The following is a 27030-nucleotide window of genomic DNA, read 5'->3' on the forward strand; positions in this document are numbered from 1 at the left end:
CATTTCCAAACAAACCAAAAGTCCGCACTTGGGAACATTAACAGGACTATGTCGTTGCTATCTGCTCGGTCGCGAAGCCCAGCGGCTCCTATATAAGTAAAGGTGCGATCAAACACGTGACGTGATCAGGCGCTGCCTACCGCTGAGAGCTGCCTGTCGGATAATCACTCCCTGCAGGAATTAGACGTGGAGTGGACGTTACAGGTGGAGCAGGGAAAGAAAGAGCGGAGCTGGATTCAAGACGGGAAAGACATCGGCACTCTGAGCGGTTTAATATTAAAACTAACTACTGGTAAGTGCGAGTTAGCCCGCTGACTCGTTTTTTTCTTTCCTTTTTTGTTATTGGTGCAGGTTTTTCCCATTGGGCGTGTTATTTTTCCACTGCGCTCGGGCTTGTTGTGGGAATTGGATTGCCAACCTGAGGGGTGGAGAGGTTGCAGAGACAGCGCACTGCAAATTCTCTGACTTACCTTAAGATTATAGGATATCCTAATCTAATAATAGCAGCGGGGCGTTAGAGTAAGCAGTAGTAGGATATACTTACAAACTCTTGCACCAGTAGATGCACGGATAGTGTTACACTGAGAGAGACGCGCTCATCAAACTTGGAGGGGTCGCGCGTTCCCTGCAGCCCTCAGGATTAGATATAGCAGCGCTACGGGAGCGAGTGTGTGGTTGGATCCGGAGGAGAAAACGCTTTGAATCGCGAGCCAAGCTGTTTTATAAAGCTTAAGCACACAGATTTTTATTTATTTTTTCCTCCGCTGGAAACCAAGCATATAATTCACAGACTTCAGAGACATGAATCAGTTCTTAAATATAGTGCGCAGAAGGAAGCATCAGCATGTTTAATCTTTTGGAAACGTTTCTCTGCGCACACACAGCTACAAAAAAAAAGAAAAATCAATACTGCTGCATCAATAATTCACACATTCTCAAATAATTTATTAAAAAGCAGCAAATTTTCATTGTATGCACATTATCACTGAACCGAACTTGATGTTAAATGGGGGTGAAGCGGATATTCGAGGGCATTTGTGGTGGAGGTTTAGTGATGGGGAGAATTGTACCAGTGTGAGTGTGTGTGGCTCAGTGAGCAGACGATAGACGAAGTGAAAGGCTTTCAGTTCACTTGCTCTGGGGATTGCCCGATTGTAGTTGTCATACTGCAGCTACATTAAGTGGGTTCATGGCTGATAATAGCACTTACATTGCTCTAAGCTGGAGATGATGCAGATTGTGTCTGTTTCACTGTGATTGCATGTATATGATTCATCTCCAAAAGAACTTTGGAGTTTATTTGACAGATAACTTCTTATAGTTCGCAATCAGATTCTCATAAACTGCGGTTCTCAAGCCTATCCAAGCATGACCCCCCCCACCCCCACCCCACCCCCAATCAGTAGGTGACTCAGATTTGTTATCAATCATTAACAATAACAAGGACAAAAAAGAAAGCTAGTTAATTTTTTAGTGAAGGTCAGCAGGACAGCGTCAGCAAACCCTTGTTTTCCCAACATGCTCTTTCTTTGCATATTGATCATCAGATTACCCCCACCCGTCTTCTTTTAAGTCTGTGCCCCCAGTTTGAAAACCACTGCTTTCGACTCAGACAGTCAGCAAAGTGGCTTTCAGAGATTAGATAAGTCTTGGAAACCACAACAGGAAAAACATCTTTATGGTTGTCACATCGTAACTGGCTGGCACCAGGTTTTTAAGGTCTAAGCTCAGAAAGCAGAAGGCATATTGCACATAGCAGTTTATCAACACGACAGTTCTTGGATTTAAAATGAAATGAATAATAACATCGTAATGGCAGTAAGTGAAGGTTTACAAAAACATCAAGATTCTCTTGCCATCCCAGTAAGAATACACCTTAGTGTTTCTAAGAAAGCTGAAAGAACTAATTCAGTGATGATTAAAATAAAGTGAGACATGAATTCTTTGTATTTTGCTCCTTTTTGTCCTCTGTAATGTTTTATGGTATTATAATCTAAATTATCTTCTGGTTTTTGGTGGCTGTTTGGCCAAAGTGAAAACACTGAGCTGATAGCACTGGTTTAAAAAAACACACACCCTTTTTCTAAAAAACAATGTAAGAGTTGTGAAGTAAATTCTTGGTGTTGATTTTTAAATCTAAAGAGAGGAGCGCCCCACACTTTACGACCTGCACAGACTTGCCTGGGTGTGTGTGTGTTTTTCTCCGTGCGTGCATGCGTTCATGCGTGCATTTTGACTCAATAACAATTGATATGTCAAAACAAAAGTCAGTATCTTATTAAACAGGCTTTTGCTTTTGTTATTGTGTTGCTCAGTTGTCACTTTCATTCCAGTTAATGATATTGTCAGTTGTGCTCTGGCGCAGTTCCACTGATTTGGGCCGTAGCTTAAAAACTGTACACGCTGCATGTTTTTGAAGTATTGCTCTCAGCTAATTACAATCCTCCTGCATATCAAAACAAAAGGTGGGAAGCTACTGTCATTGTGATAAAAGAAGGGGGGCTTTTTCTTTTTTAAGCAAATGTGAGCTTGCAAAAATATAACCCGGTGCTGAACTGGGGTGTGTTTTCCAGTGAATAACAACAGTCTGTGACACACAGGGTGTCAGGGGTGAAAACCCTCCCACTGGCACTTTCCTGTTTAGGCCGGTGTGCTGTTGAAATACTGTATCACAGCCAGCTCACCAGCTGGCCTGCCAGTGGACAGCTCAGCTTACGCCCAAATGGCAACAAGACGTAGAAAGAGGCAGTAGACGACCAACCAGTCGGCCAGTGACTCAAACAGAATCAAACCTGAATAACAGTGTGTCAGGCCAGAGGTAAATCAGTTACTGCCGAAGGGGACCTCACCCATAGAGCTCAGCGTAGTGCCGTCATTTAAAGCGTACACCAAAGCAGTCATGGCTCACTCCAGCTGTTTGACTGACTGCTTTTTGGATGTATTATGACTCACAGGGATGACAACAGCATGCAAGTCTGAGCACGTCTCAGACGCTGCTGCTGCATGAGGTTTTTACTTTGTTATCAGCACGCAGTTGTGTTGAGAATCCATTGTAGAGGTTTTTGGAGATGGCGTGGAGGCTCCTAAAGAGGCTATAAATATCCCCATGCTTCAAGTGGTTCCAGTGTCTTGAGATACTGCTGCCAGGCTTCTTCGGCGCATTGAACTCGTTCATGTGCAGCTTTTGAACCCACAGTTGTTCGTGTTGTACCGATTGATGAGTAAAAACCCACTTGGAGTCCCTGTGCTAACCCTTTTAGAATGTTGCTTGGTAGGAAGGTACATGCTGACATTTACATCTAGATGTATGGAGATGCAAGGGAACAGTTTTAGTCACAATCTTGTTAATTCTGTGAGTACTGTTTGACCTCAGATCAGACTTTAAATGTCAGTGATTTTAAACAGAAGCAAAAGAAGTATAGAGATTAGAAAGTGTTGTTCATTGCATGCAGGTTCTGTATACTGTCTGTGTGAGCAGTATTAGTCAGTGAGTGAATACCATAGATTTGCTCTATAGTCTGACACAAAGGGAATATCAAGTTTTTCAGAGCTGCATAATGAAGTTGCGTGCTCAGTGACGGGTCCGTGAGCAGGTTTTGCTGGCCGTACTGGAATTTTCATCGTGCCCTTATGAAAAATAATAGTACACTAGTCTTCCATGACATAGCTTTTGCCTCAGTGAAGAGCACACCCACGCTGATGGCGGTTTAATTTTGTTTTTGTCACTAAGGTGTCAAATAAACAAGAGGAAATCAAAAAAGCTGGGGTTCACTGTACAAAAGGTCAAATCCTTTAATGTTAATAAATGGCTCACCATTTAAAATGTAGTGTTAAAACATCTTAGGTCCAGTTTTACTTACCAGAACTAATAAAGGTGTGCTACTGATAAAAGGCCACTGTGTAATAAGCCATAAAGTGTTAGGGGCTGTATTGCTAGTAAGCCATTATGTAGAGCAGAGGTGTTATGCAACCATGTGCATGACAAAAAAGGTCAAACAGTCCATTGGTGTGTCTTTCCTGATTAAAAATAAAAAAGCATTCTAAAGAAATCCTTGACACGAATCTGAAATGTAAAATTAATGTTCGTTTCCAAGGAAAAATAAATCCTGAAAGGTGCGGCACCTCTTAAAATAAATGAAATCTTTACTTCCTTCTTCCCTTATTTATTTGATTTCAATACAACTCGTATCTCCCGTTTGACTGCGATTGTTTTTTCCAAGCTACTCGCGGTGTCACAAACCCTGCTCGTACGCAGTGAACAAAATCTGATTTTTCTTTTTGGTAAGATCAGAGAAGCTTTCAGCACATTTACTAATGTCAAAGTCTGAACATGCATCAGCGTGCGCTCACATGCAAGAGAAGCAATGACCAAAGACATGAACAAAACACATTTTTATATCAAAATATTAAAAGCTGCACTTCTAACGGGCTATCTACCTCTAATGTAAGAGGTGTTGTTTCTAGTTATAAATAAACAAAGAATGACAACAAATTTTCATTTTTCTACACTCTTTGTTTTGTTAGCCTGCAGTCAAACACTGATTTTATCTGTAGCAAGGTATAGGGCTTTTTTGTTTTTTTGTGGAGGTACACGTTTAATAAATAAACTGCGTGTGCTTCTCGGGGATCACTAAATGGATACAGACAACATTATCTTAGTGACTAGCTAATGAAGATGCAATTTCAGCTTGTTCTCCTGCCTTAGGAGGCAAATTAATGCGATAAATAACTAATTAATGCGTTTAGATTAATAACGTACAATCCACTGATAAAGCAGTGGGGCCTTTTTACTTTCAAATTCTCAGACTTTTAGGATTTATATAATTTTTTGTCAATTCATTAAGCGACTTCCAGACTAAACATAACCTAAGGGCCCCATTGTGAATGGAAATCTGCATCATATGTGTTGTAAATCCCTCAGCAGTGCACTGTCACCCCTTACGCTATGTTAAGTGTGGGAGAGCCAGAGGAAAGGACGACTGTTGCGTGTTGTATTGTTATTGTGGCCATGCCTACCTGTCTGCGCCATCGTGACCTATCTGCCAAAACCTCTGAAAAACAACCTTCAGTTATTCCGTTCAGCTGTGGCGCTTAACCCACAGTACCCTCAGCCCCCAACAGGCTGTGGTAAAAAGCATGCAACATGTCACCTCTTTGACAACACAGGGGCAGTCCTGTACATGCAGCAGCTCGTCCCACTGTGTCAACTAACAACAGGGTGGGAGCACAGCAGGTTAGCTGCAAAATGCACAACCCAGACTGCTCAAAGACCCAGGGGAGTTAACGCTTAGCTGTCTCTCAAGGAAATATAGATACTGTCATATTTTCATTTCTGTCAACAGGCGAGGACTGTACGGTGTTTCAAAAGATGCATCTTTACTTTTTACTTTTACTTAAATCTGAATAGCACATGCAAAGCAGCTGTGTACTGCACAACCCATTTTATTTATTTCTTCTTCTTCTGTTTTTTACCTTGCGAATCTGGTCTCGAATATGCTCTGTGTGTTATTCTGAGTTAAAGTGCCTTGATGAATTTTGAATGAGGCTGCATCGCTCAGTTTGTCAAAACACAGAGAGTGAATCTCGCCAAAGAAGTGGTAAGTCTCGATTCCACATGAATCCCAGGGTAGGGATGGAGTTCGTGAGCTGTGAATTACCGTGATCTGCATGCATGCCCAAACCTGAACTGATCCCCGCTGCTGCTTGAACCCTGCTGAGTCCAGAGGAAGCAGGTTCTTATCAGGGAGGAGGACAGGAAGATACAGAGAGTGCAGGAGGAAGAGAGAGAGTGGGGGTGGGTGGGTGGGCAGTATATGGCACTCTGCAGAATTTCACTTAACATCAGCTTCCTTTGTGAAGTTTACTGTTATGAGTTGTCATAGCTTTAGCTGTAAGTGGTGCCAGACATCTCTGGTAGAAAAACATGGTTATATTTGTCTCTGTTTAGCATACTGTCTGGGTCTTCAGGATTTAACGGTCAGCAAACAGAACATGTTCATTTATTACACTTTTCCCCACCTTAGTATTTTCACTACTATCTTTAACTTGAAAGGTGTTGCTTATTTTTAATCTGGCTCTTTTGAGCAACCCAAATTAATAAAAAAAAAAGAAGGAAAGAAAGACGGAAGTTCTCCAGGAAACGAACAAAGTGTTCATCTTAAGTGGTCCTCTTTTTCCCAGTCTTGCTTGCTGTCACTTAGATAAACTTAGATATACAAAGGGAGCTAAAGTGCTTGTTTCAGGCAGTAGATGAACTGGGGGGGCTACATGAGGACCCAGTATAATGTAAAATAAAAAGGATTATTTTGAATTGTGAGCCATGCAGAGTGACTCTTGTAGAGGCCATAAGTCCATATAAATGAGAAGAATAGGTAGCAAGGGCATAATAGTAGGGGTATTTTAAATTTATATTGCCCTGCATAAAAATCATCAAGCATAACAGAGATAAAATGAAAAGAAATAAAGTGTTGGAGGAAAACCAGCTTGCATTGAAAATTTTCAAGGGAATGTAGCCATCTTTTAATGTACCGGTATGTAATATTTCCCGGTTTGGTATTAAAGTCAGGTTTTCTATTTCATGGGTCTCTTTGATTATTTCATAGATGTTTTCATATCTCTTCCAGAAGTGGGCTGCCGTGAAAATGATCTCCTCCAGCATCCCTCACCACTAGCTGAGCAGTATGGCTTCTGCTCCTCCTTCCAGAGAGGACACCAGCAGCTCGTTAGCACTGCGCTGGAGGCTAACACCGACATAGATTTCCAGCAAGTAGCTGCGCTCGACGTTCCCGGTTAAACATCTGAACGATTCACCTTTAGAGGGTCTCTGTAAGCAAATATGATGACTTATGCCAGAGTGGCACATGTCCAGGACCGTGACATCACCACAGTTTAACAACATCTGGACTGACACTGTGGACCATGATCTTTCTCTGATTTCGTGCTTTGGTGGCGGAGCTGGATCTTGCAGCTCTTCCACACTTAGACAAACCCGGACTCTGAGCCATGTCTCTTCTTTTAGCTCTGAGCATCATCTGTGGATTGATGCTCCATGTTTGTTTTAGTGCCGTCAATACTGACTATTGTGTGCCACGAAAGACCGTGCCCTACCAGAGTGAGTCAGAGATTCTCTCACCTTCTCCAGTAATATGTCGTAGAATTATTCTTAGCATATTCTTTCTTCTTGTGGGCTGAATCAGAAGTAGAAGCTAGAGCAGTTTTGAATATTTTTACTGTGATTTATGACCCAGTAGTGCAACTTTAACATCTCTTTTTTTGCTGGCTGGGACAAGTTTATTAGTTTTCAGTAAATTAGCATTTTGCTTTTTGCTGTGGGGGCATTTTTCCTACTGCATGGAGTCACAGTAGCTAACATGTGGGAGGTAAATAAAGCAAAAAACAGTGTATGATGCAGATTTCTCCGTGCAGATGAACTGAAGTTGTTCAGGGAAGAGGGGATCTACAATTACTCCACGATGCTGATGAGAGAAGACCTGGGTGTGATGCTGCTGGGGGCAAGAGAGGCCATCTATGCTTTGAATATGAGCGACATCTCAGTTAAAAATGCTACGGTAAGAACATGAGGAGTCTGTACACTCTGAACAGAGCTGTCAGATAATGTACATATAAAATACACACGCTGGAGCTGCCATGTTGCTTATTTTGTTTGATGAAATAGTAATTAGTTAACTTTTTTATCACTGTGGATTAAAAATGGAAGATTCATTAAACATTTATGATGTTTTACCACAGCACTGAAGCCATTTCCTCAAATAATCAGTAGCCCTGCCAAAGATGGACTTATCATGCTTAGATGTGATTTGTATTCATGGTTCTTAACTTTCTTTTAGGTTATGCTGTGATAGCACTGGCTTAACACAGTGAAATATTTCAGTACTTTACAAAGAAAAAAAAAAAGTAAACAGCATTTTGTTTCTCGCTGGTTTGCAGTATAGCAATAGCTGATAATAGCTAATAATAGAGGTTGTTAATCAATAGTTAATCAACAGCTAGGCTGGTATACAGTACTGATTTATTGCATGCACTTACTGGCAGTTCTGTTAGGTGTATCTGTTTAAGTGCAACGGCAATATCTGATCAGCCAATCACATGGCAGCAGTTCAGTGCATTCAGGCATGTAGACAAGTTCAAACCGAGCATCAGAATGGGGAAGAAAGGAGATTTAAGTGACTTGGAAGGTGGCACGGTTGTTGGTGTCAGATGGGCTGCTCTATTTTTTTTTCTGAAAGTCTCAAATATCATTCACAGCATATTAAATATCTTCCCTAAAATCCACTGTGTCAGGTTTGTCGTATAAAGAGAAGAAACATTTCATATTTGCACATCTTTCAGATGCTGTGAATTATGGGCAAATGTTAGGTCACATTACGTACAGTGTTTTCTCACACATCATTTCATTCTACATGACCACTGCACATTTGCATGAGATATTTCAATAATAATGGTTCTGTTGGACTCTGTTGTTTGTTCATAGTTGTAGATACATGTCTAACAGTCAGAGGCGAGGAGTGCTTTGCCAGCTAACCGGTTCATGCTTTTAGAGCACGCTGACAGGTCTCGAAAAACAATAAATTGTGAAAGCTGTAACTGGACTACTACTGTGTGGTTGCAACACCATTCCTGAATGCTTTGACAAGACTCTTTCGTTTTGTTGGTGCAGGTGTATTGGCGGGTGACTGAGGATAAGCAGAGGGACTGCACGTACAAGGGAAAAAATGCAGAGGTTTGTGTAAAGTCGTTCAAAACAAAAGCTTTGCACTAGACAACTTTTACTTCGGGGGCATTGCTGCAGCTGTAAAAGATGACCACTGATTGAAAGTTGTTTACTCCCCCCTCACATTTTATCTTAGCACATGTGTAAATCATTTATATGAGAATGATTTTTTCCCCCTTTTCATGTCTTTACATGGAATTCTCTTTGAAGTACTTGGTTCATATCTTTGTGCTGAGAGTCCAAATAAAGGCACAGGAAGAAAACGCATGTGCACAGCCCTGACCTTTTGGTCACCGCGAGCTGCGGACAGCATGTGCAGTCACTATATGTATGCGGTATGTTTGTGTTTTTGCGGCTGAACTAACAAAGCTCTGACCTTGGCATTCTCTCTGCTGGATCTTGTTGCAGGTGGAATGCCGCAACTACATTCGAACCCTGCACAGAGTGAATGACTCTACAATTTATGTGTGTGGTACAAATGCGTTTAGCCCGACCTGTGATTATCTGGTAAGTGTGGCTTTAAGAGTACGTGTTTAATGTACGTGTGTTTGGATGCACAGTTTTGCTTTTATCCTTTCCCATGTTGATTTGTTTGCAATGAAAATGATATCACTCGTCTTACTTTAAAGGGAACCTGTAATACTCATTTCCAACTTCATATTTTATTCTTGGCCTGTACTAGTGCAGCTCTGGATGACCTTATCTTACACTCTTAAACAAGCTCCTCTCCCTTTAACCAGCTTTTATTTCATTGGCTGCCCCTCACAAACAAACAATGTGAACAGCTGGTATATGGTACACAGCTAGGGTGGTGTGTCTTAGATGACCATATTCAGAAAATCTGCTCTCACTGTTTGAAATGTAGGGTTGTTGAGCAGCCAGTAGCCTACCTGTAGATATGCTGAACTTGCATCCACCGCTGAAAGATTCTAGACATAACAGAGCAGAAGGCAGTGCAGGGTCTGCTTTAATTCAAGCAGTAATAACTGGGATTGAATTTTGTTAAGCTTTATGCTGAAGTGTTGTAAATGGGCACGCTTTGAGACATTTCTCTCCTGTCATCGTCAGTTAAATTTCCTTCCCCTGTTGTTGGTGTCTTGGAAAACTGTTTATTTTGGCAAGATGCTGAAATTTCAGAGGACTGAGCAGCCTTGGCTGCATCACAATGGGGTGTTAAACTGTTGCTATGTGAACCTGCAGCACTATGATAATAACAAACGAAATAAATAAAGGCAGACAATATGCTCATTATGTATCCCCAGACTCTGGAAGAAGATTTTAAGAGAAACAATTAAAGTGATTCCGGATATGAGTTTTGAAAACCCATGTAAAACCCTTTGTTTCGTTTGGACACTTTAGCGAGTTATTATGCAAATGTATGCAAGTTTAGTTAACTGCTTAAACATGTGAACAAACGGTAAGCTTCCAGTTCCAGTCCTCAATCTCAATAAAACACAGCTTTCTCAACTTCTCTCTCTTTGCTTGATCTCTTTCTTTGTTTCTGACAGACGTTTGCTAAAGGACAGCTGACGCTGCAGGGAAAGCCGGAGGAGGGGAAGGGCAAGTGTCCTTTCGATCCCTTTCAGAGATACTCCTCCCTCATGGTTGGTGAGTGTCTGAGGCAGACACAGAATGAAGATTTGATAGTTGTGTGCAGATTTCACTTCACACACTAAATAAATAAGAAAAATACCGCTCAGAGTATATTTGCTAGAGCTACCTGCTCATTCAGCATTCTCTGTACGATTTGTCGAAATGCCAAATTTTTCTGTATATAAATGTGATGTTGTTACAATTTAAAGTGAATAATGGATTTCCAGGAATTTTCACTCACCTCTTTTTCCTGTCTCACAGGAAACGATTTGTATTCTGCCACATCCATCAACTTCTTGGGCTCTGAGCCTGTTGTTCTGCGCAGCTCAAACTTGGCTCTTCGTACCGAGTTTAAAAGCTCCTGGCTCAATGGTGACTTCCTCTCCCTTCTTTTTAAAATTTTATAGCACCCCATGAACATTTTAGCGTTTGTGGTGCTGTTGACTTCTATTTTCGTTTGCCTGTGTTCAATTCAATTTGTTCAATTCAATTCAATTTGTGTTTTCAGAGCCAAACTTTGTCTACATGGATTTTGTGGATGAGAGCTTTGATAGTCCCGATGGTGACGACGACAAGGTGTACTTGTTCTTCAGTGAAAATGCCATAGAGTACGACTTCTACAGAAAGGTTTCAGTGTCACGAGTGGCCCGTGTCTGCAAGGTAATGAACACTGTTCAAAGTCAGTCAAAAGCCTTGGCCTGTCTCACACAGGTCTGGTTGTTGTTAAAGGCAATACGCACACACATCACAGAGTGCTCCATATCTGTGTTAAAGGGGGATATGGGCGGCCAGCGGACACTGCAGAGGAAATGGACGTCGTTCCTGAAAGCTCGCCTGGATTGTTCCCTGTCTGAACCCAGCCTGCCCTCCATTGTCCAGGATGTCTTCCTTCTCAGACACAAGGACTGGAGGAAGAGTGTCTTCTATGCTGTCTTCACTCCACAGTCGTAAGTGTTTGCTGACAAATCCAGTGGCTCTTATTGCTCATGGCGGATGTTGGCTTTGAGGAATGTTAGGAGTATCCTGAGCTTTTAGTTAACACACACAAAAAAAACTACCAAGTCTGTTGCAACTAGTATTTTGTTGAGACTCAGCTGATACGAACTTGTCTCAGTGTGTTGTTTGAATTTCACCTAAACTTGTTATTTTGCGTTTCCAGGAGCTTATCCCAGAAGTCGGCTGTTTGTGCATACAGCGTATCTGCTATTAGAGATATTTTCAATGAGGGAAAATTTAAAACCCCTGTTGCTGTGGAGACGTCTCATATTAAATGGGTGATGTACACCGGTGAGGTGCCGGTCCCCAGACCAGGAGCGGTGCGTTTACAGACTTTTGTTGCATGCAGAAATTCAATTGAAAAACCAGATAAACGCAAATAGATGTGGAAGAAAAAAAATCTAAATTGCAGTTTTTGTGTTTCAGTGCATCAATAACATGGTGCGTAAAATGGGGATGAATCGCTCTCTGGACCTTCCAGACAAAACGCTCCAGTTCATCAGGGATCGTCCTCTAATGGATGAAGCAATTCGGCCACTGACAGGAGGCCCGCTGCTGATCACGAAGGGAGCTCTGCTGACTCGGATTGTAGTGGACAGCGTGCAGGGCCTGGACGGAGAGAAATATAACGTCATGTTTATTGGCACAGGTAAAAAAAGAGCTGTGTTTTTCAGAAAGGCCCCTTTGGAGTACTGCCGGTGTTACTTGAGTTTTATTTTTAATGTTAAACAGTCACTCACATAAAATTCTTAAAATAGTTAAAGTTTAATATTCAATACTGCAGTTTTAAATGAATTCATAACCTTTTAAATGGCTTTAAAACTTGACAGAAGGAGAAAAGTAACAAAATCAGATATCAGAACAGCAAATTTAGAAACTGGCTTTTGTTTCTGGGTGAAGCTTAGCAGCTGAAAAAACATAGTGATCCACATAAATTTTGTTTGAGGACTTAATTTTCCTAATTATGCTGATTAAAAAGAGATTCGTTTATTGTACTTGGGAAAGAGTTTGAGCACTGCAAGTGGCTCCCTGACACAGAATTACAAATGTCCTCAGTGATTATGTTTCTCACTAAATCTGATCAGAACTTATCAGAAAGACTGAATTATGCAACTTTAACGCAACTATATTGTCGTTATAATGTAACTAAAGGAGGTGAACATATTAGTTTCCATTAATTTAGCAATAGATTTTAACAATATGACATTTGTCATATTGTCATATAAGTGTTTTCTAGTTATAAGCTTACCATTAAAAAACTGATGGCACAGTTTTTCCCCTTTATAAAGGCATCACCTGCACAACACCTGGTTGGGCAGGTGACCCATTTGCTGAAGGTGGCTGCAGGTGCCTGAGTTTGAGTCCACCTCACACCATTTCCTGTGTGTCTTTTCTATAGTCCCTATTTTTTTGTAATATCTTGGCTAAAAAAATGCCCAAAGCAAATCTAAAACTGTTGCAAATGCAGAGACCAAAGTAAAGGCTTTTAAAGCAATAAATATAACTTGGTTAATCATTAGCTTTTTATGATTTGTTCTAAGCAGCAGAGTCATCAAATGATATGGGTAAATACACTTGTGTAAGTTACGGGCTCTGCTTTTTGTCTTTGTAATAGGAAACGGTTATGTTCAGAAGGCTGTGAACTATGACGGAGAGATGTTCATCATCGAGGAGGTTCAGCTGTATGAAAACCATGAGCCCATCTCTATCTTGCGCCTCTCATCCACTGAGGTAATATATAATAACAAGTCCATTATACATGTTTTGTCATCATCACAGTTTACGGTTGTTTGCTGGGGTTTTGGTTGGGAGATACTGTTTAATATCTTAGTTTGAATATGTCATCACCTATTTGGCACTTACAGGCAATAAAGAGGCTTCAGTTGTGCTAAAGGTGAAACACTTTTAGTCTTTTGATATTTATGAGTCTTTATGGTTGTGCACTTATAGGGTCAAGTGTATGCTGGTTCAACTTCTGGTGCAGTCCAGATGCCGGTCAGTAACTGCAGCCGCTATGAGACTTGTGTGGACTGCATCCTTGCAAGAGATCCGTACTGCGCCTGGGATTTATCCACCAAGCAGTGCTCCTCCGTCAACACTTTGTCCCCCTCCCCACATACAATACAGAGTCTCAAGAAGGGAGATGTGTCACAGTGTCCTCCACTAGGTACTTTAAATTCAGTTGTTTTTATTTAGTGTTAAATCAGAACCCAAGAAAGCACAAGGGTTGTTCGATTGTAGAAATAACAATATTATAGAGAGAAACCCACTGACACCCTTTGATCAAGCGTGTGCTGACATGGCAGCAGTTTTATGAGCATGAATTAACCTTGCGTTTGTGTGTTTTTAGATCCAGTGACAGCTGTCGAATTAGTCCTCATTCCAGAGAACAATATCCAGCTGTCGTGCCAACTTCACTCTAACTTGGCTGTGGCCGACTGGCGATTCGGTAACCACACACTTCACTCCAACAACAAATACTACATCTACAGTGGCGGTCTCCTCATCCTGAGTGCTTCTGAAACAGACGCTGGCCAGTATATCTGCGACTCAGTAGAGGAGATAAACGGACAAAAATACAACCAGACTGTGGCGGTTTATCATTTACAGCTCTACTCTGACCCGACAACGGGGATCATCCCCACCTTTGGCACAGAGGTGCCAAGTACCACAGAAGCTATTCACAAAACAATACATTTGACACCAGATCCAGTGCCAAGCCATAACATTGACAAACCGTCGTCTCCTGAGAGTCAAAACGACAGTGGCAGGATAACTCATCTACAGGTGGCTGTGGCCATGCTGTCCCTGATTTGCCTCTCTCTGATGGGAGTCATATTTATGATCTGGAGCCGTGGGCACTGGGAGTGCTTAAAGTTTGTACAGCGGCCCAGTGAAAGCGAGACGAGAAGGCAGTCAACCGAGTACAGGCAGATCCTGAACAGAACTTCAGAGGTAAAGCTCCTGGGGCCTGAATCCGGGAGACCTTGCAGTGCCAATAATAATCACCCTGCTGTTGACTTCAAAGGGAATGGGGAGCATCACTTCCCACCTATGGCCAACATTTCAAGTCTGGACGGTCTGGGATACATAAATGATGAGTCAGAGATTTGACTCTGCTGAGGTGTAGAATTCAGTCTGAGGCAGGACTCGTGCACTAATTATCTTCCTATAGGTGTACTCCCACTAAGATTCGGTTCCTATAAAGGTTTTCGCATTATAAATTCTTTTGATTGGTGTCCTGTTTCCTACACTGACTATCATTTCCATATTCTTACCAGGCAGCTCATGTCCTCTAAAAAGATATTTAACTGGTGGTTAATGTTTTTATATGTATTTTTTTTTTGTATAATGATAAATTGTGAATAAGCTTTGTGCAATAGATTGTGTACAGCCAACACCTTTTCTTTTTGGACTATTTATTTGTAAATATAGTATAAAAAACACTGGACATGTAGCATTTTGATCATATTTTCAATGATTTTTAATGATTGATCAGTTGTCTGTATCACTATTTTATTTCCTGGTGGCCGTAAAAAACATCTTCTACATACATACCTCTATTTTTAAGCATAACCCCCACTAATATAACAGTTGGACCTCTGTCTTCAATAAGAAAAAAAAAAGAATTTTTATATTTAGGGTGAACTGGGGTAATTCTTTTCTTTTTTTGGGTGTGTAGCTACATTTCTGATTCCAAGCATACTGTACACTTAATAAGAAACAGACAAAAATGTCATTGTAATGTCAAGGGTGGGGGTGTACATTTCTGTCAGTGAAACAACTCAGAGGTGCAGCGTATCCAAGAGTTTCGGTGTCAAACTTTGAAACATGCTGCCTTGCTCATGAAAGGAACTTTGAGAGTCTTGTCATGCACTTATGAATCAGTAAGTCAGTAATGTCTCACACAGTCGGGAAATGTATTTGAAGGCAACGCACAAAGCCACTGCTTCCAATATTAATGTTTCCAAAGGTTTCATATGGTTTGTAGGGGAGGAAAACATCATCATTAACACCACATGCTCAGTTCGTAATTATTACAGTTTGTTTTGGACAAAAAGTCAATTGCAGTGAAGCCCCCCGAATCTTCTCTGTGGTTTTCAGTTTTGGTCATTAGCGCCATTGCGCAGAGACTTTTATGTTTCATCAAGTTCTGTACAACTGTCTGTATGAGAGTTGAAATGGGTCTCTGCTGAATTATTAAACAGCAGAATTGTATATGGATGTACAATATCAGTAGTACAAAGTAATCATTCAAACGTTACCTGTGCATTTGAATATTTTTTTTATTTTTAAAAAAGGGTACAATTTGTGTGTGTGTGGTTTTTTTTTAAAAAAGCACTAAAAAAATCATCCCAGCTATAACACTGCCAACTACTGTTATACATTTTATAACAATAAAGCTACAAGACTTAAACGGAATTGTTTACATCATTCAGAAATGGCTTTTAGCTGACCTCTCTCAGGCCCAATTTTCCTCCCAACATTTAAATGAGGCTTCTTCTCTTACATCTGGCTTTGAGTTATTGTGTGATCCTTATGGCAAATATTTATTTGCCTTTGTGAAATGCATTGTAATACTGTTCTTTGGTCACAGTGGTGCAGTGGTTAGCGCCATTACTTCACAGCAAGAATTTCCTAAAGGTGCTTGTGTGGGTTCCCTCCCACAGTCCACTAGGTTAATTATCAATTCTAAGTTGGTCATAGGTGCAAATAATTGTCTCTCTTTGTTAGTCAAGCAACAGACTACTGACTTTCTAGGAGGTGTTTAAGTTATTAAAATTAGATCCCGACCTATTTATTGGAAAATTGACATTATTTGCTGATAGATATTTGCTAATCGGTTAGTATCTATTAATGATGGCCCAAAACATGAAAGTTAAAAAAAGAAGACACGGGAGTTGTTATGAGTGTTGACATTGCCCCCTGGTGGGCAAACTATGTAAAGTGCAACTTCCTGTTGGCAACCAATGTCTTCAGAATTTACAAATACAACAATTTGAACTAAGTAGTGGGAGTGTAAACTAGTAAATTCATGTAACAAATGATGGCAAAATCTCTTTTTTTATGCATCTGAAAGAAAAAGGAAATCAGATAATGTATCCAAATATTGGTATTAGTTTTAAACATCCTGTATTGGGCTCTATTTGAAAAGCTAAAGCCAGGGTCCCCAACCCCAGTCCACGAGGGCCGGTGTCCTTGCTGGTTTTAGATCTCACCCTGGGTCAACACACCTGAATCACATGATTAGTTCATTACCAGGCCTCTGGAGAACTGCAAGACATGTTGAGGAGGTCGTTTAGCCATTTAAATCAGCTGTGATGGATCAAGGACACATCTAAAACCTGCAGGACACCGTCCCTCGTGGACTGGGATTGGGGACCCCTGAGCTAAAGGATAATAGTGTTGCTGAAATGAATTCATCAGCAGTAAAACTGTAGGGTGAAATATTATCAATTTTCAGGGTCTTCTTGTGAAGCAATAGCTGCTACTTCTGTATGACGAAATTCAGATTAGTTGAATTTAAGAATAGTAGGATTGCAACATGATGAGCTTTACTGGAGCAGATTTCATCCAGAATTTTAGGATGTCAAGAGATACTTTTATTCATACCCCGAAGCATTTCACTAGTGTCTCACAGCAAGAGAGTGAAGTCAGGCAAGAAATGTACAAGCTCCACAAACTGACAGGACTGCTTGCAAAAGAAATAAAAATAAATCAGACTGGCATCTGGTTCAAATCACAGCTGAAAAGCTCATTCTCTATGATTTTTGGTGTTCAGACTATCAAAACTGAACTGATATACATGAGTTTGCTTGCAGTTTAAAGACAGCATAAAAAGTATATATAAAACTCAAGTAAAAAGATTTAAATTAAGTAAAGATATGAAGCAATGTCCAAGCATGGCGCAGTTTAAAAAGCGGTTTAAGGATATGGTTTTTACAGGGTACAGGGAAAAGGTAGAGATTTGATAGGGTGTTCTTGTCTAATATTTTCATGTGTGTGCGCATGCACGGGTTTGTTGGTATGGGTATATATGTATGTGTATATGTATGTGTGTATATGTATATATATATATATGTATATATATATATATATATATATATATATATATGTATGTATATATATATATATGTATATATATATATATATATATTAAATATATATAAAATTGTAGGTTGTGTATCCTTCAGGTGTTAATGGGGTTATTGAAAATGTGTATATGTGCGTATGTGTGTATATACGTAGGTATGGATAGATAGAAACATATATGTGTATATATTAAAAAAAAAAAAAAAAAAAAAAAAAAATTACACATGACATATAATGTAATTACAAGGAGGTATTTCTGTAGTCTATTGATACTAGATAGTGGAAAAGGGGTGGGATTAAATAAGCTTATGCTTCTTCCTGCTCCTTTTTGAACATGGACGTTATTTGGAGTTGTGGTTGCTCGTTTTCCTTTTGTTTGCTTTGTTCATTTGTCTCTTTTAATTCTATTTTTTTTTTTTTATACTTTTTCAACATGTTCAAAATAAAGATTCAATCAATCAAATTCACTCTATATTAAAGTAGCTGTGGCAGAACTGACTCATTTTTAAGACTTTCAACATAAATCCAACAATTACATGTATTTTTATGATAAGCAGGGACAGGCAAACACAATGTGAAAAAGAAGATTTATTGAAATGCTGCAACAGTGTTAGTTTAACATATCCATTTTATCAGTCACTTATCAAATATCAGAAAAATCAAAGTATTACATTTGGCAGTTGGCCATAAAGGGCACTTCAGTATGTTGAAAAGAAAAAAAAATAGTTGTGTATCTATGAGGGAGCAACCTTTCTTTATGACAGCGCTTTTACTTCAAACAAGCTTTATCTGGATCAACGGTGTTGCATTACCAGCATATATGCATATTTCTTTAAAAAAAAAAAAAAAAAAATCCAATAATTCCTCAGTCATGTCTGATATTAGACTATGTTTAAACAATTTGTTACCACATCTGCATGCATTAGTTCACTCAGCCAGCGGTTTGTACCCGTCTTTACTGTTTACATCACATCCGTTTATTTGTAATAAGAGAATCGCCTTCATTCAGAATCCCACAGCAGGCTGCATGCAATACAGTGTAGACCCCAGATGCAATAACTCAGTCTATCTGGGAGAAAATTGAAAGTTGCTGGAGGTTTGCAACAGCTGATAAGGTGCTGTCACTGCAGGGCACTGACCACTAGAAGCAAACAGTGTAGCTTTAAAACAACAGGAATTGTGAAATACTGAGGTGGAGACACCCAGCCCCCTCCGTCGTAAGAGTAGAAAGTGTTTTGGCTCAATGATAAGTTGCACAGAAGAGTTGCTTCACTGAAGCATCCAGTTTTACAAAAAAAAAAAAAAAACAACAAAAAAGAACAATTAGAGTGTTTTTTTTTTAAGGCAAAAATCAGGTGTTCAGGCTTTTTTTTTTTTAAACATGCAAAAATCTGAACACAACAGTAAGGCGCATTTCAATACATCACAGGCAAGCGTGGACATATCAAGCAGACCATCAAAAATAAGCTCAATTTATGCTCAAAAACCGGCTCTTCAGCATACCATTATTTCGAGCATGCAATTCTGGCAATATACAAAAACAATCCTATTATAGAGGTCTATAAGGCACACATCTCTCACACACTCTTGAAAGTGTTCACTCTTTTTCCAATTGAGTCATTCATTTTAAGGACTAGATGTAAACAAAGCTGAAATGGAATGGTATAATCTAAGGATAGTCCTCTACCACATGTGTAGAGGCTTTCTGATAAAACTCTGTCCTCTCATAAAACACACCTGTATACTTTGAAAAGTAAGGGTTAAATAAATGGCGTTTTTGAAGTGCTTTCTTGAACATTGGTTAAACTGCCAGTTATCTGTCTCCCCCTAGAGGCGATTCTTAGCCATCACCAGTGACTGCTGTCGGGATAGCTGGGCACCGCCGTAGGGTACTGTGGCAAACTTGGGCCTTGGGCAGTCTGAGCGACGGCGTTAAGCCCCGCTTCCCTCACCGTGGCACTCTTCCACACCCCGGTGCTCCACTCTTCCTGAGCTCGCTGCATACTACCGCCACCACCACGGTACATTCTGTGCACCTGGAGAAAGTGGGTGTGTTAGGTAGTTGTTGGTGTGCTTTGGTGTCTGCAAGGAACTGTGTGCACGTTGACCCACACAAAGGTAAAGGTAAGTGCGTGTGCATTTTCAGCATAGGCGTTCACTCACCTTAATGAGAACCAGTGCCATTAAAGCAGTCACCAGAGTGAAGAGCAGAGTTGTGATAAGCATCACTACAGCAGAGCCCACATTTTGGCTGAAAAACGTCACTGTTGCAATCCAGCCGCTTTGTTGTGTTGGTGAGGGTGAGATGGAGTTTTATGGGTTAGTGTATCAGACAGTATGCACTTAGCAAAGTGGATTTAATACAAATGCAATTTAAAGTTTTATTAAAAAAAAAAAAAAAAAAAAAAAGAGCCACGAAGCAGTGAGAACTGAGGCATAGCAACAAACAGCGCAGCAATGATCAGCTAACACATCGACCAAAAGTCTTATTATCATTACTTTTTATTATTACTTCCTACATTTTTAAAGATTTTCTGGCCTGGTTCTTATATGGAGTGTTTCTTTTTACTGACGCATTCAAGGCGCTTTACACAGCTTGCCTCATTCACCCATTCATACAGACATTTTTCTACACGCAAGTGTTTTCTATCTAACATTCACACTCTGAAGAACGCATCAGAGAGCAACATGGGGGTCAGTATTTTGCCCAAGGATACTTTGGCATACAGATTGGAGCAACCAGCGATCAAACACCAATCCTCCAAATAGGAGAAGACTTGCTGAGGTTTAGCCACCCCTGTTTTCATGTTTTATGTTAACAAAAAAAGAAAAAAAAAGAAAGAAAACAAGATACTACTTGACCTACACTTACTGGCCACCTTCATGGTCATTAGGTACACCTTATCAGTACCAGGTTAGATCCTGTTTTGCTGTCATAACTGCCTTAATTCTAGGTGACAGATACAACAACGTCCTGGAAACTTTTCAGTTCATAATCGCATGATATCATCACACAGTTGCTGTAGATTTCTCTGCTGACCAACCATGATGAGACTCATTCCACGACATCTCAAAGTTGCTCTATTGGATTGAAATCTGGTGACTGTGGAGGCCATTTGAGCTCAGTGAATTCACTGTCATTTTCTTACATGCTGTCATGCCAAATTCTGACTCCACGATCCAAATGTTGCAGTAAAAATTAAGACTCATCAGACAAGGCAACATTTTTTCAATCTTCAGTTGTCCAATTTTGAGAAGCTTGTGTGAATTATGGCCTCAGGTTTCCTGTTCTTAGCTGGCAGGAGTTTTCCCTACAGTGGTCTTGCTACATCCCTTCATTTTTAACGAGTGGTTACTTTTCCTTTCTATCAGCTCAAATCAGTGTGGTCATTCTCCTCTGTCAGCAACAAGGTATTTTGATTCAAAGAACTGCTGCTCACTGGATATCTTTTTGGGACCAGTCTCTGTGATTCTAGAGTTTGTTGTGTGGGAAAATCCAACGGTTTCTAAAATACTCCGACCGGTTTGTATGGCACCAACAACCATGCAACATTTAAATTTGGGGGCAATATAGCCTCAAAATTAAATCACTATATTTTTTAAGAAAATGTGCCACAATACTTCTGAAGCAGAAAAAAAAAGACACTGAACACTAAAAATGGTAAAAGATTTTCTATCTGGGATGTTGTAATGTGGCTTGGTCTCTTTAACCATTTGCATAACAGCTTCCTTTCCCACCGTTTAAACTGGTCTCATGTACTTTGCCAAACAATATATAACCACGTCAATGATTTGCATCCATTTTCTGCTCTTCCAGTCTATACGCAGTTTAACTAGCTATGCACCAGTGACGTTTGGTTGAACCATTTGTTTACTTTTGGACTGTACACAGCTGCCAGCATCTCTCCTATTTGCCTGTCACCCTAGCCCAGTTGTACTCCACAGTGTTTTTGCCTCGAGTGTTGAAAAGAAGTTTGTTCCATTCAGCTGGAACAGGTTTCTAGCATATTTTCCAAAAGTATTGCGCTATGTTGGGGGTGTTAGAGCAGCTCCCTTTTTACCAAATCTTCAGCAGCAGAAATACACTTCTCACTGTCAGATATGTCACTTTGTTGTGCATGAGGGACATAAAGGCACAGTGTTGCTATAACGATATCACGAATGACCCCCCCACCCGCCAAAATCAGCAGGTCATCTTGACCATGTTTAAATTAATTGAATGGCTGGCATGTGATTGGCTGATTAGATAAGTGCTTAAAAAACAGTTGGACAGGTGTACCTAACAATGCGGCCAATGAGAGTACAATGTCTCTAAAAACAGATCGATGTCAGTACTACATGAAACCGGTTTAGAAACACCACTTCATAAAAACTTTGCGAAATTTAAAAAATAATAAAATAGTAATCCACAAAATTTAAACCACATTGTTATTCTGCAGCTCAAACATATACAAAAAAAAAAAAAAGCACTTTCATTCTGTATTTACACACAACTGGGTAGATAACAGGCTAAAAATGGCAATTATTTTCAATTTTAAAACAGTTTGAAATGTTTCACCTCCTTATATGTTAACTTCATGATTTTTTTTATTGAACAGATGAGAAACAGCCATGTGTGGTGAAAAGCACATTTTCCAGCTGCCTTGATCATCAGAGAGAAACCTTCATGACCCAATAACATAAAATAACTAAATAAATAAATAAACTAGCAGCCAATATGTGTGGTGTTCAAAGCAGGTTTGGTTCAACTTACCATGTTCCCCAACCAGGGATGCCGATAGCCTGGATGAGGGCCAAGACACACTGAAAGAAGAAGATGAAGAAGAAGGCCATGAAGTTGAACGAGCTGTCAGCCCTATGAAGAAAATAAGAAAAGAAAATACAAAGATGATACAGTAGAAAAAAAGCCCGAAGGTTTTCCATTTCTGTTGCAAAGTTGCTTCTTCCTTCTTGTTGGCAAGATTTGAGTCAAACTACCACACATACTTGCAGAGAAACATGAACAAGTCACAGAAAAGCTGGAAATGTTCTCAGTAAACTCAAAAGATGGGTGCAAATTCAAATCAGAAAACAAGCAGCACAGTCAGAGCTGATCAAACTTTTTGGGGGCTTGTATTCAATTCAATGAATTTTATTTATATAGCACCAAATCACAACAACAGTCGCCTCAAGGCGCTTTATACTGTAAGGTAGACCCTACAATAATACATACAGAGAAAACCCCAACAATCATACAGGAAGAAACCTCCAGCAGAACCAGGCTCAGGGAGGGGCGGGGCCATCTGCCGCGACCGGTTGGGTTGATTTCTGTCCGTTCTAAAGAGTTCATTCTATGAGTATTAGGGCTGCATAAGAAAAGAAATATTGTCGATACTTTTGAGAAGAAAGTTGAAATTTCAAGATTAAACCGAAAAACTATTTTGAGAAAAAAATTCAAAATCTACTTCAAAGTTTTTCAATCTGACCATCTTTTTAATGTCCTTATCGCCACAATATGATTATGTGTTAAAAGAGAAATCATATTCTTCCTAGTTACCAAGAACGATTTTACTAACTCAGAGGGTATTGCAACCGTGGCAGTTTTGTCTTGTAACGACAACTGTAATCTCCACGTTTCGACTTTTTCCTCAAAATAGAATTGTGACCTTAATCTCAAGGTTTTGACTTTATTCTCAAAATTATGAATAATCTTTTTCTTTCAGTTAGATTTGTTTTATTTCACTTTTAAATACCAAAAAAGCTCACCTTTTCCGCTTTTATTAACTATTAACTAGCTTGTAAGTTAAAAGGCTTTTGGTCAATTTTCAACCAATAAATCCTTAAGATGATCTTGAAGACATCGGTGGATGGAAATAAAATTTTAATGGATTATTAACATGACGCCACTCCACACGCTTAGAAAGTTTTACCATAATTTATGATAAACTTTTGAAGCCATCATGTTTACAGAGAGTGAGACATACATGCATGCAATCAAATGCTAACAAAAACATACATGTCCCTGGTGGAGGCGATCATAATCTTCCTCATCTTTCCTGAACATACTGACACAAAATTACACATGCAGATAGTAGTACGTAAACCCTTGAAACTGACACACTTTGAATCAGATATATAATCTTCAGGAAATACTTTTAGACCACTTTTCTTGACACATGGTGCAAGCAGCTCTCTTAAGCTCACTCAACATCTAACTGATTCAAAGCTATGACTTTTTTAAGAGACATAAAAAGTCTTCTAATTTAAAGCTTCTAAATTAAGATAAAACCGAGTTTATTTTACTTTAAAAAGCTTAGAAACACTGTGTTTAACCAGATACTTACTCTGAATGGCATTACCTTGGCAAAGGAATCCTGGAGTCATTTTTGACCAGGATATGTGCTTCAATGCGCATATTTACCAAATATGGCGCACTGCTTTCTTGCATTTGTGCAATATGTCTAAAATTAGAATAGTCATGTCTAAGAGTCATGGTGAAATAGTAGTTCATGCATCTTTACTTGTAGGCTCGAGTATTGTAATTCATTATTATCGGGTTGTTCTAAAAGCACCCTGAAAAACCTTCAGTTGATCTGCACCTTTTGGCATAGCTCTGGAATAATGCAGCTAGATACAGATGAATTTTCATTTTCCCTTGATCTATATTATGTTTATTGCTGCCTTTTAAGCATTCCAGACTGGAAAACAAAACAAAACAGCTTTTACCGTAGAGCCTTTGCTTGTTATAGTCTTCTTCTTTGGAACATGCTTGAAAGCCATTAGTTTTTCTCTCTGCCAGTTTTACTCCCTGGGTAAACATTTGACTTTGATAATGTGTCATCTGAGTTTGTTTTGCATTTATAAGAACTTTTTAATGTACGCCTGATGTTATGCTAAAGTTGTAATGTATGCATGCGTGTAATCAGAAGCTGCTCATAAATTTGTGGGAATTACTAAATGATAACTGACCTGAAAGCTTTGTAGAGTGGTCTAAACCAGCAGGTGTAACTACAGGGGCAGAAGAGGATGAGCCAGAGCAGGGAAAAGCCAAAGTTTGTGGCACCTCCACCCCCGGCCCACCAAGCAATACATCCGATTAAATTTACACACAGTGTTCCCGAATACACTGCAAAGAGGAGAAATAAGCGTGCGTTAAAAAAAACAAAGGGAAATAAGTACGTTCTCAGCAAAAATGGTAGGAATCCATATGCTTCCTGTTCTGAAGAAACTGAAGACACTTACTCATCCAGAGAATGTAGACTCTGCGTACCAGCAGCTGGTGGGGTGCAGGTATTTCCTCTTCAATGTTCTGGTAAAAACATGGCTTTATTTTTACAAACTCGGGCAGGGGTGGAAAGTTATTGGCCCGCTCTGAAACAAGAAGCAAGATTACATCATAAAAGTACTGCCATAGTAATAGTTTTTATTTGAATATATCTGAATACAGTGCAGGGAGGGAGAGAGAGAAAACGAGGTATAGTGGAGTTGTACTTTAAATAAGATTTCAAACATGAGGCTTGGAGGCCAAAACTGGCCTGCTAAAGGGGCCCAATTTTTGCAGGGAGTAAAAATTGCATTCCAAGTACTTTGCAGCCCACCCCTTCTTTAATAGAGAGATAGCAACTAACCTGCCATTTTGAAATTCCACGTCTTCCCTGAAAAAGAAGAATATACAAAAAAAGAGACGTAAATCTCCACACATTTTTAAATTATATATATATATATATAACTGCCATTAATTTTCTGCCAGTGCTAACCTTGATTTATACAAATTCAAGCTAACCTTCGACCACTTGCAGGAACAGTAAACCCTCTAATTAGTTCTAACTGCAGATTTCAACTTTGCTCAAATTGTATACCGATTTCAATACGCCAACAGGAACACTTTCATGTTTTACCAATGCCAACGTGAAGTTATTAACTCTTTGCTTTACGTGAGACATTTTAGAGTTGATAGCAGCTAAGGCGTGTTCCTAAGCAGTTAGTTGTCGTACAGTAGCAGATATGAGCTCAGTGACTTTATCTCACGCTGCTGCTTCATTTGAATAGCAATGGTCTGTACAGCAAAAGGACAGCAAAGACATGTCGGCTTTACCGGGGTAACAGAATATCCTCGCGGTTCAGTCGACGACAACGGTGGGGTCCTGGAATCGTTTAGGAATCGCATGCGCTTTTTCGACCCATCATCTGCGACTGCGCTACCCCGTTCACCACATGTAGTTCAAAACTGTTTATATTCGGCAAGTACAGGGGACCAGTAGAACTACACGTCCCAGCAGCCATTCGAGCGGTAAACGGAAAACGCGTGACTTCAACATGACATCGTTTCCACCCAGTCCCCTCTCTGTAAACAGAGAGGTGGAAGTGGTGTTGGATGGTTCAGAGGCTGAGGTGGTGTTGGATGGTTCAGAGGCTGACGTGGTGTTGGATGGTTCAGAGGCTGACGTGGTGGTGGATGTTTCAGAGGTAGATGTGGTGGTGGATGGTTCAGAACTGGACGTGGTGGTGGATGGTTCAGAGGTGGACGTTGTGGTGGATGTTTCAGAGGTAGATGTGGTGGTGGATGGTTCAGAGGCTGACGTGGTGGTGGATGTTTCAGAGGTAGATGTGGTGGTGGATGGTTCAGAACTGGACGTGGTGGTGGATGTTTCAGAGGTGGACGTGGTGGTGGATGTTTCAGAGGTGGATGTGGTGGTGGATGGTTCAGAGGTGGAAGTGGTGTTGGATGGTTCAGAGGCTGAGAGAGGCCTTTTTAATCATAAAGTAGAGAAATGAAAACCTCATTAACACATTCATAAACATTTAGCCGCTTTACTGACACAAAAAAAAACTGTTGGTCCGGGACACTGGAATAGTCGGGAGTTTATACAGGTGTTGTGCCAAAAAGTGATTGTCTGCCAGAAACTGATTGCCGTCCGCGGGAGCGCGCGCAGCTGCTTAAAGCTGTAGCGCCCGGATTACTTGCGTTGCCAGCTACTTCCGTGCAACTGATATAACGGGGGGGGGGGGCAAACAAACACATTTATGCCTTTGTTATTAGGCAAAGGTATGCATTTATGAAACTTCAACGTTTCTTGTAACTGAATTATGACGCTTTTCAGAACGTTGCTTTCAGTGTGTAGCGCAGTCACGAATGACTACACGCATCACGATGGAATAATTAATGCCTACAGGTTTAGTATGTCTACTCTCGTTGTTCATATTTGTTATAAGACTGTCGAATAGTAGTTAAAACAATAAAGACCATTTGTGCCAGTATCACCATGACTCTTTCTTGTTTGTTCAGAATAACGACTGAGAACATGGCATTTTAGCGCTACCAAAAAGTGATTGTGGCCTATAACTCGTCACTGAAACAATATTTCTGCTTCAAACTTGGCGGATGTCATTCAGAAGGGTCATATGCCAAATATTACATCTCAAACAGTCCCTTAGAACTGCTAAATTACCATTAAGGGAACAATAAAACTGACAATATGCAATTTTCAGCCTGCCAAAAAGTGATTGTGGCCTATATCCTGTCACTGAAGCAATGTTTCTGCTTCAAACTTGTTGGGTATCATCCAAAAGGATGATATGTGGCACATCATATCCCAAACAGTCTCTAAGAAATGCTGAATAACCTTTAAAGGATCATT

General features: G+C 40.0%; 2 protein-coding genes across 3 annotated transcripts; one reads left to right on the forward strand and one right to left on the reverse strand.

Annotated features, from left to right (window-relative positions):
- Positions 1 to 65: 65 nt before the first annotated feature.
- LOC146546525 (semaphorin-4E) lies at positions 66 to 15737 on the forward strand. 2 transcript variants are annotated; one of them, XM_085266134.1, is made up of 14 exons: positions 66 to 292; positions 6624 to 7111; positions 7426 to 7568; positions 8678 to 8740; positions 9140 to 9238; positions 10240 to 10339; positions 10586 to 10696; positions 10833 to 10984; positions 11099 to 11271; positions 11484 to 11640; positions 11747 to 11969; positions 12936 to 13051; positions 13271 to 13487; positions 13671 to 15737. In XM_085266134.1, the coding sequence occupies exons 2-14, from the start codon at positions 7003 to 7005 to the stop codon at positions 14432 to 14434; spliced, it is 2427 nt and encodes an 808-aa protein (XP_085122260.1). In that variant the 5' UTR covers positions 66 to 292; positions 6624 to 7002; the 3' UTR covers positions 14435 to 15737. The 2 variants fall into 2 exon arrangements, with proteins under 2 accessions (XP_085122260.1, XP_085122261.1); XM_085266135.1 differs by having other exon boundaries at positions 6627 to 7111.
- A 2246-nt stretch (positions 15738 to 17983) lies between these two features.
- scamp4 (secretory carrier membrane protein 4) lies at positions 17984 to 25643 on the reverse strand. The gene is made up of 7 exons (XM_085266140.1): positions 25488 to 25643; positions 25021 to 25047; positions 24635 to 24763; positions 24362 to 24518; positions 22167 to 22268; positions 19577 to 19694; positions 17984 to 19449 (listed from the first exon to the last, which is right to left on the reverse strand). Exons 2-7 carry the CDS (start codon positions 25025 to 25027, stop codon positions 19261 to 19263), a joined length of 702 nt encoding a protein of 233 aa, XP_085122266.1. The 5' UTR covers positions 25028 to 25047; positions 25488 to 25643; the 3' UTR covers positions 17984 to 19260.
- Between the last annotated feature and the right edge of the window lie 1387 nt (positions 25644 to 27030).

Source organism: Mchenga conophoros, linkage group LG23 (genome assembly GCF_057382185.1).
Source record: "Mchenga conophoros isolate Kocher_MC1m ecotype Shallow Benthic linkage group LG23, M_conophoros_male_GT1.1, whole genome shotgun sequence".
NCBI lineage: Eukaryota > Metazoa > Chordata > Actinopteri > Cichliformes > Cichlidae > Mchenga > Mchenga conophoros.